Raw genomic sequence first — 20,609 nt, 5'->3', positions numbered from 1 at the left:
CACATAGATATAGCGCTAGGGACCCCCAATATACAGAGAAGCCTTGACGTGGCTTGGGGGCATATCATACACCTGCGCAGGTATATGTAACCAATATCTCCGAATTCTATTATCATGTAGTGTTCAAGGTTACGAATACCATTCAGTGAGCTGGGGGAATGACTTTATCATCTGCAAAATGCATAACTGGAGCCACTTAAAATTTTCTTTGGATTAGTCCCTCTTGTCATAGCTATCAACTTGCTGGGCTGTCCATTTCCAGCTCTATTAATAAATTTGCTAAGTGTGTTGACACTTCCACCTGTTGTATTTGTGTGTGCTTGTGTATCTAGAGTTAAGGCCCATACACACTGGACGACTTTGAGCTGAAAGTCACTCAAAACAGCTGGGCTCAAAGCCGCCCAGTGTGTATGGCCCGGCGATGAGCAGTGAGCGCTGCTGTGTGCTCCCGCAACATCGCCGGGAAAGCCGTTCATCAAATGGTTATAGCAGCAGATGAGCGGCTGTCAGGACGGCTTTGCATAACGCTCCGCAACGCAGTTCCCCCCCCTCCCTTCGTCGACACCGGGCAGAGGGAAAGCCACTCAGTGTGTATGCACTGAGCTGCTTTCCCCGCACATCATCGCTGTCCATACACGCTGAGCATAGTCGCCCAGTGTGTATGGACCTTTAGGGTTTAATGCTACTGCAGGTATTATGCCGGAGAAGAAGTGAAATTTGCCCTTAGCTGCTTAATACCTCATCTTCTATATGTGCTGGTACCAGGGTCTGCTTAGCGAGTCCGTTAGAATGGAATGGGATCATTGGATAGTCATACATAGGTCTCCAAGCATTAGTTCTACCACTGAAGTTCAACATGCATGGAGGTCGACATGACTGAATGTCAACATGTCGTTAGGTCAGCATATCGTTAGGTCAACACAAGCATTAGGTCGACAGTCAAAGGTTCGACAATATGGGTTTTTACTTTTTTTTTGTCCCGAATGTCGACACAGTCAACATGGACACTGAAAAAGTGCACCACGTCCCGCCACATGACTTGCCATGCTTTGTCATACTATTTTATTCGGTACTCTTTACCTAGAACGGCGCCCACGATTGAAATCGCGGGCATCGCGGGTAAAATCGCGGTAATCGCGGCATCGCGGGTAAATCGCGGGTAAATCAAAATCGGGTACCCGCGATTACCGCGATTTTCCCATAGAGAACAATGTTAAAAAGCCTGATTGACCGCGATTTTAGCGTTAAATGCCTCAATGCCCGCGATTTTCCCATAGGAATCAATGTTAAATGGGCTACAGAGCCCAAATAGCCCCAATTAACCCTTAAATGTCCCCCCAAATTTTTAACGCCACCCCACGATCAACGCCAACCCGAAGCGTGGCGAGCGCAGCGAGCCCGCGAGGGGCGGCGGTACGCGTCCTACGACCTTTTCATGCCCTACTATCCACGTCGGCGTGGAGTTGAGAATAGAATAGTGTGGCGAGCGCAGCGAGCCACCGAGCCCGAAGCGTGGCGAGCGCAGCGAGCCCCGCGAGGGGACGCGGATACCTTCACAGGTAAGCGCGTCCCCTCGCGGGCTTCACAGGTGTCCGCGTGGCCACGGACACCTGTGAAGCCCGCGAGGGGACGCGCTTACCTGTGAAGGTATCCGCGTCCCCTCGCGGGGCTCGCTGCGCTCGCCACGCTTCGGGCTCGGTGGCTCGCTGCGCTCGCCACACTATTCTATTCTCAACTCCACGCCGACGTGGATAGTAGGGCATGAAAAGGTCGTAGGACGCGTACCGCCGCCCCTCGCGGGCTCGCTGCGCTCGCCACGCTTCGGGTTGGCGTTGATCGTGGGGTGGCGTTAAAAATTTGGGGGGACATTTAAGGGTTAATGGGCTCTGTAGCCCATTTAACATTGATTCCTATGGCCAAATCGGGTGGATTGAGGCATTTAACACTAAAATCGGGTCCATCGCGGCTTTTAACATTGCTTCCTATGGGAAATCGGGAGCATCGCGTCGCGGGCATCGCGGGTACGTTTATGGCCGGCCGCGACGCGACCGACGCGATTTTTCAGGTTTAACATGGTTTTCAATGGGAAAATCGCGGGCATCGCGTCGGTCGCGTCGCGGGCAGGCATAAATGTACCCGCGATGCCCGCGACGGGCGCCGTTCTAGGTAAAGAGTACCTTTTATTCTCCCACCACACCCTAGTGGATGGTGGGGCATGAAATACCGCCTGTCAGCACAAGTCGGCTCAAAAAAAAAGTGATTTATTAGAAACATTTTAACTAAAATCAATTCAGGTTTTAAGATCTCAATCTGACTGACTACCTTGGTTTCATCTGACTAGTATTACAGTACAGTGTTGCAATATGGACACCCCAGCTTTGTCCCACGCCTTGTCCCTGGATTACCTCTCTGACTACCTGAACTGTTCCCAGTAGCAGCCTCTGTGCTTTATTATTTGTGAAGTTTATCTGCAGTACAAGTTCAAAGTTCACAGATAGTGTTCTGCTGACACTAATCTATCATAACACCGTTGATTTGGCAGCTTTATCGTAGTCCCTCAACACTTGAAATTTTAAGACCGGGTCGGAAGGTCGACACAAGCATTAGGTCGGCAATGGGAAGGTCGACAGTCAAAATCTGTGCTCGCCAGGCTTTAGGACACTATTATATTCTCCCACCGCATTGTGAAAAATGTAAAAAAACTTATGTCAACCTTTAATATTTGTACAACATTCTGTACACAAAGGGAGCAGATCAGGTACTAAACTGCTTTGTTGTCTGCAGCCAGGGGCGGATCCAGGATAAAATGACAGGGGGGGCACCATGATAAAAAAGGGTTTAGGTGGGGGAGGGGCGGTGTTAGTGGTGCCAGTGTACATGCTAAGAGAGCGGCAGAGAGAGGGTGGGAATGGGATTAAAAATAGGCACTGGCATTTAAAGTACGCAGGCCCACCATGGCGACAAAAGTGAAGGATGTAGTTGTGCGCTCCGGAAAAGGGGGTGTGGCCACCCAACAGGGGGCGTGTCCTTGAGTGTAGTGTACCACACCATATACAACTTCTACACATTGTGCAACAAAATACTAGACCCTATTTTACTTGCCCCTTACACATAATGCCAAATGGAATGAGCCAAAATTCACATAATGCCACACAGATTGTATCAAAATTCACATAATGCAACACGGATTGAGCCAAAATTCACATAATAACACACGGATTAAGCCAAAATTCACAGTACGCTTCATAAACAGGGACATTGTCCGCCAAAGGCGCTCATTAAACATTTACACCATAATGTCCATTACACGTTAAGTTACACGCCATTATATCCATTATGTATTGTGCCAAACACCATAATGCCTATTAAAAATTATGCTACATAAGTGCTGCTTATCTACATGCTCATTGCCAAGGGTTCCATGCTCATTGCCAGAGGTTTCATGCTCGTTGCCATGTGGGATTACATGCTCATTGCCAAGGGGGAATTCATGCTCATGGTAAATGGGGGACAGCCGCCTCCAAGCAGAAATGATATCCACTGACAGTGGCAGAGCCTAGCTGTATTCAGAGCACTGCAGGTCCCAGCTATTTGAAATGATACCCCTTTCACACCAGAAAATGCATTCCCAGGTTGGCCCCTTTTACACCAGCCTAGTCCCTGCATTTTCTGGTGTGAGGGGTAGAGAAAACCACCCCTCCCCCCTTTAACCAGTTATCTAATTTAACCGGCTATATCTTTGAAACCAACTGACCCATTTACATGAGACAAGTATCATATTGAAGAACTTTTGAGTGGGCTTTGAATGATTTTGGTCCTGTGAAACTGGAACGTTTGGTTCCAGAGTAATCTGCCCTCAAAGAACATGAACAGCCATGAAATTACACTTCAAAAATAAAAAAATCTGTTTATCCGCAATATCTCTGGAATCGATGGACCGGCCTGGTATCATATTGAAGGCCCAGCAATTGGGAATTGAATGAGATCAACCACAAGCTTCTGTGATGCCAGAGGGGGGAACTGGCAGCCGTCGGAACCGGGTGGGGGTCGGAATTAACGGGTCCCATATTATCCTATGGGGAAAAACGTTACAGCATTGCTAGGCAATATCTCCGGTTCCCAGGGGGCTAGAGACACGGAGCTGGGCTCGTTGGAAAGCCCTGGTCCTCAGATACAACAAAAATAAGAGGGGGGGCACGTGCCCGGGTGCCCCCCCCCCCCCCCCCCCTGAATCCACAATGTCTGCAGCAGAAGTGATACTGTATTTCACATGAATACTCTTCATAGAATATTAATAATGTAATCATTTTGAGTATGCAACAATGTTTTTAGTTTACAACTAGCTTACTCATACAGAATGTGCAAGTCCGTTTCATGACCACAATGTTCAGATTGATCCTAAATCCTGTGGATAACCTACAATCAGCACACATTACGGGTGAGATTTGATAGGATGAGCGATTCAGAAAGTGAGAGATTTGGTAAGAAATCTCCAGGTTTTTTTAAAGCGGCAATCACTTACACTGCAAAATCACACTGGTTTTGCAGTGTACATGATTGCCGCTTTAAAAAAACTGGAGATTTTTTACCAAATCTCTCACTTTCTGAATCTCTCATCCTATTAAATCTCACCCTACATGTTACAAACTCAATGTCCATTTATTGCAATTACCCACAATTGCTTCTTTTTCTAGGTGGAAAGGAGAAAATGTCGCTACCACGGAAGTCTCTGATATAATTGGGATGTTGGACTTCATACAGGAGGCTAATGCCTATGGAGTGAGTGTTCCAGGTAAAAAGGGGCACTAGTGAATAATGGCGATGAATTTAGGGAATAAACATTGTATATAAATTCCATTATGTATCATAACAAGACTAGTAAATGTATAAATGTCAACAAATGATGTAGACTGTACTAACCAACTGGCCGACCGCTTACACTTCCCCTCGCATGCGGCTGCACAAATGAAAAATATGTCAATGGTCACCGACCATCAAATTATTATAATTTTTTTTCATTTGGAAATAAGTCAGTCTAAAATAACCTTTATTTCTGATGGAAATGGCTGAAAAGGGGGCGGGCACTGATGTCATGTGACATCAGCCTTCTGACCAGAGGAGACATCGGCCTGCCTGCTTTCCCAGGGGAACGCCCAGCGTTTTTATGGGGGCACCCCTGAAACGGCAGGCGTTCCCCTGCCCGTGTGTACGCCTCGAAGAGTGTACTATTTGCTGAAGGTGTTCACACAGGGGGTGCGCACATATTTGGGCATGCGCAGACCGGCACAATTGGAAACAGGGCCGGACTAGGCCCCAACCGATTGGGTCTGAATTGGGCCCCTTATTACTGATGCTGTCACTCCTATATGGAAGCAGATCCTTTTGGCAGTTTGTTCTGTAACATTCAGGTTTCTTTAACAAGATCAAAAAACACCTGCAAATATAGCTCAGAGAACCCATTGTTGCTGCCCATCAGTCTGGAAAGGGTTATAAGGTCATTTCCAAGTCTGTTATTCTCTACGGGGAGAAAGATTACTTACAAATGGAGAGACCTTTTGCCAATATCACTTTGCGTTGTAATCCTGCACTATTCATACAAAGGGCGAGTATGGTGATCTTTAAAATCCTAAAGAGACCAAAAGCCACATTCCAAGCCTCTGCCAGCAGGATAAGAAAGAGTCTACAATGAGAAAAATGTAAACAACCCAGTACAGTAGATATATCATATGGCTGGTAGACTTTCTGGGCCAAATGTAATAGGGTGAGAGTTTCAGAAAGAGATTTTGGGAGAGTTTTCCCATGTTTTTTAAAGCAGCAATCAATTACATGGCAAAATCAACCTGGTTTTGCAGTGTAATTGATTGCTGCTTTAAAAAACATGGGAAATCTCTCACTTTCTGAAACTCTCACCTTATTACATTTGGCCCTCTGTGTGCCCTCCAAAATTAATTACTCAAGATATTTAGGCCTTTTCATATAAAAAAAAATATCTTCTGAGGAAACTGTCAGAGAGAAGTGACAGAGAAATGCGTGAAGAGTGAGAGTACAGCATCTTCCTTGCGTACCCTGCGCTATACCTCTCCTCTAGCATATCACCTGTGAGGAGGCCGATTATTTTACACCTGCGCTAACACCCCTCTGCCAACTAAGTGGGACTGTGCATACAGTACCTCCATCCGGTGCCTGTCACAATACTGGTGTGTGACGCCAAGGTCCACCTACTGTCAAGCGGCTTACGGAGGTAGAATGATCTACGCTACCACCATCTTATTGGCATTGCACCTGCCTCCATCCGGTGCCCGCTGTGACCGCAGTTTTAGATGGCTTGCGGAGGTAGACGTAGTGGACGACACAACAGCAGGTCGTCGGCTCCCTCTGCTTAGGCAGCCTAATCCATAGAACCTCTATAAGATCTGCTACGGTCATCATATGACATCTGAGGGGCCAGCAGAGAGGAATCAGTGCTGTGGAACTACAGGTACCAAAAGGCCTTATACAGCTGTCTAATATACTTACAAAGTTCTGGACTGCACTGCATACTCCATTAAAACATTCATTGGAGTGAGACTATCATTCAAAGTGAAAACACTTACCTTATCTGGATACAAATCTACTTACCGTCTATTAAAGGGACATAAGTGATTAGAGAGGCAAATACGCTGTCTGTGAGTATAATTAGTGATATCCCAGATTTTGGTACACAAGGACTATGCTCTTAACCATTGTTTACATGTATGAATTATATGTGCTACATTGAAGATTTTTAATTAATTTATTATAAATTTTTTACAAATTTATTTTTATATATGTACTGGTATTGATGCGCTCTCTTTAAGTGATTTTGTTTGTTTTGCTATTTGGCTATGCTAAAACTGTTGCAGGGCATGCTGGGACACTTTTGACCGATCGTCAGTATACCAACAATTCCAGTAGTATTAACTATCTTGATATCAGTGTTTTCCTCTTTTTTACTGGCATTATCTGGCAGGGGACAATGCTCTACATATATTCTGTTGGCTAAAACCATAGGGTCTATTTACAAAGACTTGGGTGGAGATAAAGTGGGTGGAGATAAAGTGCTATCTAGTCAGCTCCTAACTGTCATATTACAGGTTGTGTGTGGAAAATGGCCGTTATGAGCTGTTGGCTGGTACTTTTATCTCCATCCACTTAATCTCCATCCAAGGCTGAGTTAATAAATACTGTACTTATTAGTCTTTACTTCGGTAGGGGAGGAAGGTGTAGGATTTTAACTTGCTACTCCAGGACATGAATAGTACCTATTACTAAATAGCACTGTTTGCTTCCAAATATCGGACAACGGCCAAAAACTGATTCGAGCAATTTGTCTGAACAGGTTATGTCCCTTTTCCATACATTACCGGATTCTCATTCCAAGCAGCCAGAGATGGCCAATGATCTTCCAGACAGTTGTATAGTGTATGCCCCAGCTTAACAATTTATATTCGCTCTCATTTCATAATGTATTTTTATCCATCTAGCACTGTAAGCTTTCTGCAAAGTCTATGGGACTGAACTCTATTGCATCTAAACAATTAGACGGAACAAATGCAAAAGCATTATATCATCACAGGCCCTATAAATTATTACAGATAATTTGTTTTGCTTTTAATATTAAGTATCAAAGTGACTTGAGGTTAACAATTTCCTAAATGTAGAAGTTTGTAGGCTTATTTCATTTGTCCAGCAATTTTGGAGATTAGTTCTCTTATTTACAAATGAATGAGGGTTGATATTAACGGTCTGGTAGAAGCTTCATATATTGTATTAGGGACACCACACCAACAATAACATTTAGGGTCAGATGCAAAAGTAATAAAATGGAGAGTGATAAACAGTCAGCCAATCAGCTCCTACCTGGCATGTCACAGACTGTGTTTGAGAAATGTCAGGTAGGGGCTGATTGTTTATCACTCTCCATTTGATCACTTTTGAAGCTTAGTGCATCCGGCCCATAAGCATCTAAATGACAGGAGAAAGGAAAATATATTTGTTCCTGTCATTCCGCTCATCCTTCCTTCTATCGGGTAGGGGTCATTGGGTCGACACTTGAAATAGTTTGACATGGCTAAGGGCAACCAGGTGGAAAGATCGACACAAGCATTAGGTCGACAATGGGAAGGTCGAAAGTCAAAAGGTCAACTATGAGTTTGTCATGATTTTTTTTTATCCCGAATGTTGACAGTCAACATGGACACGTCAGAGTGCACCGTGTCCCCTCGCATGGCTCGCTGTGCTCAATATGCTTAGGCACGATGCCTCGCTATGGCACACTCTTTTATTCTCCCACCACGCCATAGTGGATGGTAGGGTATGAAATACCACCTGTCGGCAAAAAAGCCATGAAAAACTCATGTCGACATTTTGACTGTCGACCTAATGCGTGTGTCGACCTAAGCCCCGACGACCTTCAGTGGCCGACCCAATGACCATATATGCAGCTTTAAGAAACCTATCCATTGGAACGGTCTATATAGTGCGTAATGTGAGTAACTTACATTCTCAGCTTTGTATATGTGCGTTTTCTTTCAGGGCATGAAGGAAAGGTGGGAATGGTATCTATTATTCTAAAGCCTGGTCAATCAATAGACCTGAAGAGCACCTATGAGCACACAGCGCTGTATCTCCCTGGTTATGCGTGTCCACGATTCTTAAGACTGCAGGTAAGGAAAGAGCTATGATGAATACTGATGTAGAACCTGCGCCATCATGTAGTACAATTAGAGGGAGAAATACTTTTGATTTCCAGATTTTACAATTAATAATGTGATTTTTAATTTGTAGAGGGATTTATTATGAAAAAAAATATAGTTAAACAATCAAGGTGCGCGATTAAATGCACTGTGCAGCTAGGCTTGTCAAACACCAAAAGCTATACATCCAGTAAGAACACCTTAGATCGAAAGAAAATGGTACAAAGTGGTGCAACAAACAAATAAGCGCTCAGTGTATATCCAGACAAATAAAGGATTTATATCACCATAAGTAATCCAAATTTTGTTTCCAGCTGGTTTAAGGTGATAACCTGTAATGATAACCTCCCTTTCGCAGGATATGCGACAAGGGGGTATAACAAAGAAAACAGAATAGTGCAAATTATCCTTTAAAAGCACAAAATTTTAATAAAAGTCCACACTTACAAACTGTAGACGTAAAAACAGCATATGGTTTCCAAACAGTGGCAAAACAGCAACGCAGGATAGAATAGAGACACCCTCCTAAAAGTCCAAAAGCAGCCCGTCCGGAACAGGAGACTTGGAGACCAGGGATATGATGTCTTGCAGCTGTCCGCCTCAGGTGGAACCATCCAGCACACTCAACGCGTTTCGAATGGTTTCTTCTTCAGGAGTGTTCATAGATGGGGCACTCAAGCCCTATATTTGTAGTCTACAAATATAGGGCTTGAGTGCCCCATCTATGAACACTCCTGAAGAAGAAACCATTGGTCATCGCCTTTATTCGCTGTTTTCTTATGGGAAATTTGTGTACCTCGCCATTTGTGTATTCAATGCAAAAATGAAGAACGATGTTCACTGGTTTTTTTTTTGGGCTTGCCTCTCCGTTTTGCTCTTTTTTAGGTGAACTGAACTTATGTACTTATAAAAAAAAATATTTTCTTTTTGGTGTCTGCAAGTGTATTTTTTTTTTTTTATTATTATTTGAAGGATCTAGATTATTTTTTTTTTTCCTTTAGAAGTGCCACATTAATATATTTAAATTTTTTTGTTTTAATTTTTTTTTCCCCATGATGCATTTTTTTTCTCACTGTATATTCTACCCATGATTCACCTCTCCTTCCTCACTCATTTGTTTGGCGATACACAGGTTTTCACACAAAGCTGGAATTGTTTTTTAAGGCTAATTTGCGTTTTCCTGCATACTGTATATCTGCAATATTTGAACACTAGCTACAAAAGGAGCCTTTAATTCCTTGTACGCCGCATTTGTCGATGCTCGCCATCAGGGGCAGGGGGCAGCTGACACGTTGAATAGGGTGAACAGGAGTCATGGCAAGGGGTAGAAAAAATGGAGAATGCACAGTGAATGAAAAATTAGCTAATTAGGAATGTCTGCTGAAATAATCATCCAGTCTAAAAGAAAATTAATTGTGCCTAAAGAAAACCTAGTGTCTGCTTTTGGTCTTATTTGTCCCGTCCAAAAGCAAACACAGTACTGATTCAACATTGTGAGAGTGAACACGATATACAGCAAAGAATTAAGAAAACTGTGATGCTATAGCATTTTCCATCCATGTTCACTGTAAAGTGAACAATCTGAAAAAGAAAGACCCCAAGCTTCTATTAACAATCTGAAATATTCAATGTTCATCACTACTATTTCTACACTGCTCATTTTAGATGGAACAGGGCTTACCATAGGTTTATATATAATAGGTTTAAGTAAATCTTCTGGTGACCTTAGAGGTTGTGATTTGAACAGTATTAAAACTTATTAAAGAGCAAACTGGATTAACTGTTTAGGCTCCAGTCTTACATAAGGAATGAATAGTGATGAAATACCATACTCAATTATGTGTTGCTTATGTAAAAAAGATTTTAAAGTATGCTACTGTATATACTTAAACTTAGGCATATGACACAGTTCCACACTGCAAACTGCTAAACTAACTCGAAAGTGTGGCATTGGATAATAAAGCAGTGGAATGGATAATAAACTAGGTGCAGGATATAAAACATGCATCTAATGGCGTGCATTAAATGGAGGGAAACATTACCAGCAGACTACCCCAGGGATCTGTACTTGGACCAGTGCTCTTTAACCATGGTGGTATGCCCAGAAATTTTCTGGGCTGAGCTGTGTTGCAGAAGCAGGCTCTCCTGGGAGATTTTCAGGCATGCCACTGCGCAGCACTGGTGCACCGCCTCTAGGGGCACACACAACCCCCAGTAAAATAATTGATTTATGATCTACGTAGGTAAACTTGGGGAATTGTCAAGTATGTTGCAACTACAGTTTAATACTAAAATGCTAAATCATTCCCTTGAGTCTCAAAACCCAAAGTCTAAATATTGTATCAAGGGTATTTTTATGCAATTAACTGAGAAGGGAAGGGATTTCCAGTACCCTAAAGCGGGGAAGCAATGTAACAAAGCAATGAGTAAGGCAAGTAAGATGCTCGGTTGCATAGAGAGGAATCCGTAGCAGAAAAAAAGAAGTAATAATATCACTGTATAAGTCAATTGGTACAACCTCATCTAGAGTATTGTGTCCAGTTCTGGAGACCTATCTCCAAAGGAATTTAAATACCTTTGAGGGCAGAATGGCAAGTAACATATTGCATAGCCTACACAAAACCCAGAAAGACTAACCGATCTTAGCATGTATAGTTTGGAGCAGAGAAGGGAAAGGGGGGACATGATACACTTTCACATATATCAATAATATATATTTAATAGGGTCCAAGAAGGAAACATTCTTAAAGAAAGTGTGCTGAAACTGGAGGGAGGTAGGTTCAGGGGAAATGTAACACAAAATGAATTCACAGAAAGTGTAGTGGATAAGTAAACAGCCTCCCATCAGAGGTGGTACAGGCTAATGTAGTAGAGTATTCTTAAGAGCTAAGGATCAATTAAGGTTGAGGTTAAAAAAAGGGGCAGACTAGATGGGCCAAGTGTTTCTGGTCTACAATCCATTTAGGTGTTTCTATGTAAATTCATAGACATACACTCATTTTAATTAATGCATATTTGGTTATCAAATATTTGTGTAAAACCCATCTGAATTTTATGTTCTACTTCTTAGCTTATTTATCAGCAGAAAGTCCCTTTAATGCTACATGAAAATAATCTCAACCTGACTATTGCGTACTGCTATGAATTATAATTAGTGAAGTCATGAAATAATGTGATCTCCATCTAACCTTTATATTTTATGTTATCACTGATATATTGGAGGTTTGTCACAGTAAATGTTTAGTAGCGTCTGTCACCTTACCCACCTAATCGTAAAGGGGCCATTCTTCTCTATGCTTTGAAAAGGTTACTTCCTTTGCATAGTTGCTACTTAAACCGATACAGTATCTCCATCTACACCATTCTATTAATGTTTTGCAAATTAATATTGAATTGGTAGCTTACCAAAAAATACTTTGGTGAAGTTACCGTCTGTAATAAGAAGAGTATCAGCTTTAACAGATTCGGAGAACATCTTTTAACAAAGGACTGCTTAATGGAACTCTGTGGAGCATTAGACATTTGTAGTAATGTGCGGATGGAATCAGGCTACTAATTAGAGACCAATAGCCACCTTCATTTGACAGTTTATATTAACCGCTCTGCTTCAAATCTCTTCTGCTCCATAGAGACCTGAGACACTTAAAACATGTGATTGTCAGAGGAACCAGTTTATTATGAGGATCATAATTTTCCAAATGCATACAGCTGTGTTGGTACCAGGAGAGACATCCCCACAAAAGTATTCTTGTTGCCACCTACCCACAAACGTATTCTTGTAGGGATGGGAGATCGGGTTTAGGTCCAGAATGCCTGTTTCTCTTGTATAGTTTTGTGGATCTGATTGAACAGACTTATTTGAACCAACAGTATCGCAACCTGGCATATCGCCACATAATTGAACCTAATTATGACATACAATCATAATTTACTTAATTTAATAATTTTTGCAGAATTTCACAATAAGAAACTTTTGGCATAAGGGTGCTTTGAAAAAAAATGTGATACCCTATAATGTTATGATTCATAAAAGTTTGGGAATCACTGGTATAGATACAGTATATTCTGGGACAAAGGAGGCAATAAACCAAATGTTCCTACTGTATATAACACCAGCATTTATGTGAGTCTGCTGTTTTTAGTATTCTATGCGGAAAAATGGATTTACATTATATTTCTATGTCCATTTATTTAAAATCGTTTTATTCAATAAGTATTGAAATTTTATTTTCCTATTACATTGGTTTAGGTTCGTAACAAGTTCACATTAGTTGGCATTTGTAACAATATATTTGTGAAGTGAATTGTTTTATTTGTAGAATTTTAATATTTGAATGTGATTATATTATGGGATCAAGGAGTAAATGAAGACTGCTGAAGTGTCACTTTAAAATTAAATATTAGTGGCAATGTTTTGTTTGTAATAGATTGTGAAATGTTTGTATTTTTCCAGTAATTTTGAAATACCATGTAATGTTTTTATTTTTATATCCTTATATCAAATATGCCCATTCATTGTACCTTGTTGTGAAACTTTTAGACGTGTTTCATATTGCTAAACTCCTGTTTGCTAATCTGAGGTTACTTATTACTAGAGATGAGCAGGCTTGGTTCCCAGAAAACTGAGCCTAGCCGAAGTTCTGGGATCTGAGGGAATCCAAGCGGCGGGTATAGTTTTCCCATCTTGCTTGGATTCCACATCCAGCAAAACAGGAGCGCATCCACTAGACTGCCAGGGCATTCCTTTACGGGTGCACTACAAAGGCAGCATTTATTTATTTTTTAATTTAATACCAGTAACCATTAAGTTTAACCCTTTATTGTTGCACAGTCTAACCGTTGCTTTAACTGCCTAGAGCTCCTAATACAGAGCCATTAATTATCCCTTGGAGCACTGGTGGAGCAGCATTTATTTTATAATATTGGACAGAGCACTAAAAATGCTATGTGGGTAATCTAAATCCTATTAAAAATCTCCAAACGTATCAATGTATGTGAACATTTTCGTCCTCAAACAAGATTGTACTGCCACAATTTTAATGACTGATTAATGTATATTTTGTTTTTTTTTCTCTCAGGAAAACATGGAAGTGACTGGTACATTTAAGCAGCAAAAATTCCGTCTTGTGGAACAAGGATTCAACCCGTCAGCAACATCGGACCCAATGTATTTCTTAGATCATTCCGTTAAATCCTATGTACCAATGACTAAAGACATTTATGACCAAATCGTTAGTGGTCTTCTGAAACTGTAATTTCTTTACATGATTCATTTTTTCAAACGGCTGAAAACACTGAAACTTGATATGTATAACCACTGGCAGTACAACTTTATCCCATAAAATAAGTCCTCACATGTATGCTATAGCAAAACTAACGTTATCAGCTAAAATATGGGGTAGGTATGTCATACTTACATAAAAACTGTATTCAGAGAACTTTTTTTTACACATGGACAATGATGTTTAAAAATTGTAAAAAAACACTAACATTGTTCTTATTTTCCTTTTTTGTAATAAATGAACTGAATAATAATATACACAGTATGGTGTAGGGTTCTCTCTCTACTTCTTAAATCCTCTATATCATTTATTGTTATTCTTATTCCCACATTGTAATTGTAATACAAAAGAATGGGGTGTGGCCTAGCAGCAAGAGATGTTTGCTGTCATTGGGCAAGATGGAAGGACATCTCTTGGGGGTTTGACTAGGTTGGAACTGACCAAAGATATTCAAGAGGAGAGGACGCACCACAAAGATTGCTCATACAACACATGCATTGCGCTAAAATGTGCTCCTGTTTTTGTCTCACTGTTGTCAATAGCTGAAATTCAGTAATATTTTCTGCAAGTTTTACCCCCCTAATGCTTTTGTCTTGACTGAAGATAAGCTACAGTAATAGCGATAACACAGAACTATTGCATTAGTAACTTACAGTGCCTACAGGTTATTAAAAACATGAAAAAAATAGCAGTACTGAACACTATGGGCTTGATTTGCAGACTCGGAAGGCAAGTTATTGCAAACCACATATGCCCAGCCTATGGTTAATCGAGTGGCAACTTGGTCAGCTCTGTCTTTCTGAGAAATATGGCTTTTTGGACCGTGAACTGGGCAGTGGCAAAATGATCACATGGAACAGCCCTGACTTGTGGGAGAGTCATGGGAGTATAATAGGCTAGTATCAAAAGCTCATAGCGTATAGGGAAGCGGAGCTTGTATATAACAGATCACCAGCACCAAGCATGAAGCTGGTGAAACTGGTCTGGAACGGGTTTCGGCAGTGGCGCACAGTGTTTAAGTACTTTCACATTTTCTTTTTACCTGTGACCTAATCCCCAAGGTGCATACAGCATACTTTTTTACATCTGAAGTATAAATAATGGCATGCTTCCAGATAGTCTACATCATTATCTCATGCTATGGGCCTAGCCTCGTCCTCATGTTGAAGATGTAATGTTTCTCCTGGGGACAACTTTCACTTCCACAACCACTCATAACTCCAAACACCTCCCAATAATCCCAGATAAGGAAACAAAAGTCCTGGCAGATAGAAGAGTCATTTAGAGTTAGGAGAATCCCAACTAAATCAAGATAGTTGTGGGTATGCTGAAGTGTAGTTGCATCAACAAATGTTTGCATATTGAGAGCTAATGCCTACTTTAGGCATCCCAACCTCCGTCCTCAAGGCACACCAACAGTGCAGGTTTTAGTGATATCCTCTCATAGGATGCCGGTTCATTTGTAATCTAAAATTCTCTCTAATTGTTGAAAAATTATAAGTGTGTATGGCAATAGAAAACATGGCAAGAGTATGAGACCTATATGTTAGGAGATTTCCCTTACCAGACAATATAGAAAGTATATGGAATATGTGATTTACAGAAATAGCTAGGGACCTCAATAAATGGAACTCACCTTTTAATTGAAGAATTATTTTTTTAAAAGATCTATTTATTGGATATGGTAACATATGAAGATTACTGCATTAGTACAGGGGAATCCGGATACCATTAAACACACATACTGTAAGTGTCTGATATTTAAACATATAATAAAACAATAGGTAGAAATTAAGAAAGATGTAAGAACTGAGAGAGTCTGCTTTGCTGCCAGACAAATAAACCAAAAGAGAAATAAATGCAGAGAGAAGTGAGAGGAAGAACAGAACATGAAAGTAATAGAGAAAAAAAAGATGGGAAGTAGAAATAAAGGAAGAGAGAGGGAGAAAGAAAGTAAAGGGCGGGCCCTCGTTAGAAGCTCCAATCTGGAGCTACACCTAATGGAGGAATATAAAAAAAATGTAAAAAAAATAATTATATGTAAGGGTCTATGTCATGTCAATAACAGTTATACATGGAAAGGAGACAAAATTTGCTGGGTGATCAACCACAGGGCCCCAAATTTTATGAAAGGATTTAGAGGATTTGTTAATAATGCTAGTCTTGAAGAATTAATTTAATATGTATCACAGACACAACCCACTGAGATTTGGGGGTAAACATAATAGGGTGTGGGAGTTTGTCCAAGAATGGGCATATTTTTAAAGCAGCAATCATTTACATGGCACAACCAGGTTGGTTTAAAATAAGTTGGTTTTGTCTTGATTGATTGGTTGTCTGAGAATGGCCATATTTTTAAAGCAAACTCCTGCACCTTCTATTACTTGCACTTCATTACATTGACCCCTCCATCTGTGTCTGTCATATTCATATATATATGTATACATATGGTACTGTATGTGTACAGAATGAGGCGTCTTTCTATCAGTAAGCTCGCTCTACTGTCAGCTTTCTGTCCATTTGACCTAGATCCGTGGTTCCCAACCTCGGTCCTTCAGTACCCTCAACAGTTCTCGTTTTCCAGGTCACCCGTCAGGTGCACTCATTATTCAATGACATATTTTAAAACATCCACAGGTGGAGCTAATTATTTCATTTGCAATTCTGGGTGGAGTCCTGGAACTGTTGGGGGTACTTGAGGACCCAGGTTGGGAACCACTGACCTAGATCATCAGGGTCCTGCTGCATCACTACATTTTACTTTTTCAGTATTATTTTTGATGTTTCTACATAACATTAAAATGTTGAATATCTTAAATATTTTTTTAACTTTAAAATGTAATTTGTTCACAAATGGTTGCATGTAGGTGTCTTACTTTTACCTCTGCCCTACCCTTTCTGTAATATTATGGATATGTGTTTAAAATGTAAATAAAATGTTCATTAAACAAAAAAGAGAAGCATTTGGCCAAATATGGTTATGGTATAAAACCTAGACTGATGATAGACTCATGATAGACAGTCATATGGTCGACCACTAATGGTAGACACACATCACAAAGTAGACGGTCTAAAGGTTGACAGGTATAAAGGTCGACATAGAAAATGGTTGACATGAGTTTTTAAAATGTTTTTAGGGTGTCTAGGACATGGACACTGTCTAAGTGTACCGCGTCCCCTCGCATGGCTCGCTTCGCTCGCCATGCTTTGTGCTCGGTGCCTCACTGTGCTCGGCACACTATTTATTGTCCCTCCACACCTTAGTGGATGGTAGGGCATGAAATACTGCCTGTCGGCACATTCCGGCTGAAAATTTTGTCAAAAAATGCATGTCAACCTTTTGACCATGTCAACCTTTAAACCCTGTCAACCTTTAAATCTTGTCCACCTTTTGACTGTCGACTATCAGTGGTCGACCATATGACTGGACGGTATCTGGACTGATCATAGACTGACTCATGATAGACAATGTTACATCTAATATTCCTGTTTGCTACAGATGGTGTAAAAGTATTTGGAGATTATTTGGGGAATCTTCTTCACTATCAAACATCAATCACATGACGCGTCAGTCAGGCCAGTCTACTATGACCATGTGGCAATGTTGCATTTTGTTCACAGTTCTTGGGTTAAAGAACCATTGTGCAAAAGCATCCAGTTCTCCGTATGTAGGAGAAATGATCTGCAGTTCTGAAGCAATAGTTAGTTATAATAACTGATAATGTTACAGCTGCTTTATAACCCTGTTTTACAACAGAGTGAACTTTTGCATTTTATGCCGTTGATGCAACATATCGTAAATCTCAAACTAGCAATAAATAGCATCAACTGGGTATAGTGTCCAGTGTCTGTTTATTGAATATTTACAGCATGGTATGAGGACACAGCACTTAGAATTGGCTGAGACACTGCTAACTAAAGCATGACAGTTGTTTTGCCAATTTTCTTATTTATCATGTCATATTGTGAAATCTCATTTCAGACGTAGTTGTGTAATGAATAAAACATCCAAATCACATGTGCATCTTGTTTTGTTGCATAAAGTCTTGTGATTGTCATGTGATCCAGAAACCCTACTTGTCTTGGCAATTCTCTTTTTCTAGTAACATATGGGTTACATGCGGATGTATGGTTAATTGAACATCCTTAAATATATCTAATATTCATCACGTTCTATGCAAAGAGAGATGACCAGTTTCCCATTCCTTTATTAGAGGGAAAAGCTGTATTTTGAGGACTACAACAGTGAAAGAGAAGCCACCAAATGTGATCTGTTAATGTCATGTGTTAGCTACGTTCTATGCAACCAACAGCACAATATGTCTGCCAGTGCAAGGTCCTGATATCTCAGGGTTGCCGACTTTAATATTCTCCTGTCCAGGAGAAGCCCAGAGAGGAGAGTTTCAGCAGCTGCTCGGGGTGGGGCTTGAGCGTGACGTCACTAAGCCCCGCCCCCATGATGGTAAACAGTTGAATTTGTGGATCTCCGTGGAGGGGGCGGGGCTAAAATGACGCGATTTTGCCATTTTAGCTACGCCCCCTCCTCTGAGACCCGTGGATTGCGGCATTTAAATGCCACGATCAGGGGCGCAATTGTGGTGGTAATTGCCACCTGTGCTCTGTTTTAGGTTTTCAGTTACTGCAATCAGAGCCGGCCTTAGGCATAGGCCAACTAGGCAATTGCCTAGGGCATTTGGAATGCCTAGGGGCATCAGCAGCTTCTGCTGATTAAAATGATATGCAGCATGCCTATATTCTGTGTGTGAGTGAGGCTGTATCTGCATATGAAATAGTGTATTCATGGAAATCACTGTAACATAGCATTCCGTATGCAGGTACAGCCACAGTCGCTCACAGAATATAGGCATGCCGCATATTATTTTAATCATTGGAAACTCCTTGTGTGTGCTGGTCATAACAACGCAAATAAGACGAATTTTCAGCAAAAAAGGCACCCAACGTTAGCAGAACTGGCCAGGAGCTGCATGGCCTATTGAGTCAAGATGTATGAGGAAACATCTGTATCCAAGCAGAGGCAGAGGTCACAGTGTTAGCGGCTGTGCGAGTGCTGTCTGCGGGTGGGTTGGCTGTGCAATAGTGTTCGGCATATGTGTAAGGGGCATTATTTGTGTCAAGTATAAACGCATTATTAATGTGCGACATATGTGTAAGGGGCATTATGTGTGTCATGTGTATAAGGGCATTAATAATGTGCAACATATGTGTAAGGGGCATTATGTGTGTCATTATGTGTATGAAGGGCATTAATAAAGGTTGGCATAATGTGTAAGGGGCATTATGGTTATAAGGACATTAATAATGTGTGTCATGTGTAAGCGGCATTACTGTGTGGTATTATCAGGGATGCTGAGAGAAAGGGGTAGGGGGTACAAATTACCCAGGCCAAAGTCTGATGGAAGGGCCCAGTGGGGGCCCCGGGCCCCCTCCCCTTAAGTCAGCAGCAGCTGAAGCTCTTCTCCTCTGCCCAGCACACACTGCTTTGTGCTGGGTTGCAGTGTGGCCATGGAGGTGCTTAAATTACAATATTTTCTCAGGATTTTTTTCTAAGGGTATAATGTGAGGAAAAATGTATATAAGGTAAAGTGGTACTACTGTGTGATGTAACGTGAATAAGGGACACCATCGCATGATATAATGTGAATAAAGTTGCACTACTGTGTGACATAATGTGAATTGGGGGTACTATTGTGTGGCCATGCCCCTTCCCAGCAAAAACACACCCCTGTTTGGGCTGTGCACCAAATGTTAGCACTGTTTCTATTTAAAATATTGCGGGTAGGAGCACCAAAATGATGACTGCTATGATGATTGTTGATGGTACTGGGAAAGGGGAGCAGGGTCAGAGGCGGAACTAGTGGCGGTGGTAGGGGGCACCAACCAAAATCTTGCCTAGGGCGTCATTTAGGCTAGGGCCGGCTCTGACTGCAATGTTTACTTCTGTTTACTCTGTATTGCTCTAATGTGTGCCCTATGTAACGTACTGCGACTCACAAAGAATCATCCTTCAACACTCCGGAGAGGAAAAACCCCCTGGCAAATAATGCATCTGAAAGGGCACGTACATCTTCATGTATTAAGTTGCTTGAATAGACTCTCAGACTATTACTGTATATTTACCTTTTAGTCTATTAATGGCGATAAAGTCCAAAATCTCTACACATTTTATCTACTAGAATGTTTTATAAATTTTGACAATTTTTAGGCACCACTTATTATGGTGCTAAAGTATAAAATACACAATTTACTCTGTAGTGAGTGACACATATACAGTGATATGTATTTTTGTGACATTAAGGGCGGTATTCAATGACTTTTATCGCCAGTCACGGCGATACTGTTTTTAGATTCGCCATCAATTCGCCGGCTTTTTTGCGGCGATTCGCCATGCATGGGGATTCGCCGGGACTCGACGAGTCGCCCTATTCAACGTGGCTGAGATTCGCCGCCCCTAACAGCGAATCTCAGCCAATCCGGCGTATCCCTAAACAGCTCCATTACTGTAGTCAGTGTTTAAGAAATTGCAGTGAAATGCAAAAAAAATGCAAATTACCCTGAAAAAACTATTCCAATACAGCAGACTTCAAAAGCTGTG

At 41.3% G+C, this 20,609-nt stretch overlaps 1 protein-coding gene across 1 annotated transcript in view; it reads left to right on the top strand.

Moving 5' to 3' along the window:
- Nucleotides 1–18,014, top strand: part of SLC27A6 (solute carrier family 27 member 6) — a 58,739-nt gene extending 40,725 nt beyond the window's left edge. The window contains exons 8-10 of the mRNA XM_083151551.1: nucleotides 4,695–4,792; nucleotides 8,554–8,684; nucleotides 13,793–18,014. Coding sequence (XP_083007677.1) covers nucleotides 4,695–4,792; nucleotides 8,554–8,684; nucleotides 13,793–13,969 — 406 coding nt within the window. The 3' untranslated portion in view covers nucleotides 13,970–18,014. The remainder of the gene's footprint in view (nucleotides 1–4,694; nucleotides 4,793–8,553; nucleotides 8,685–13,792) is intronic.
- The last annotated feature ends 2,595 nt before the right edge of the window (nucleotides 18,015–20,609 follow it).

This window comes from Crinia signifera, chromosome 1, assembly GCF_055691185.1.
Source record: "Crinia signifera chromosome 1, ASM5569118v1, whole genome shotgun sequence".
NCBI classification, from domain to species: domain Eukaryota; kingdom Metazoa; phylum Chordata; class Amphibia; order Anura; family Myobatrachidae; genus Crinia; species Crinia signifera.
Note: the sequence above shows the minus strand (reverse complement) of the source record. Positions and strands in the feature narration are given on the sequence as shown.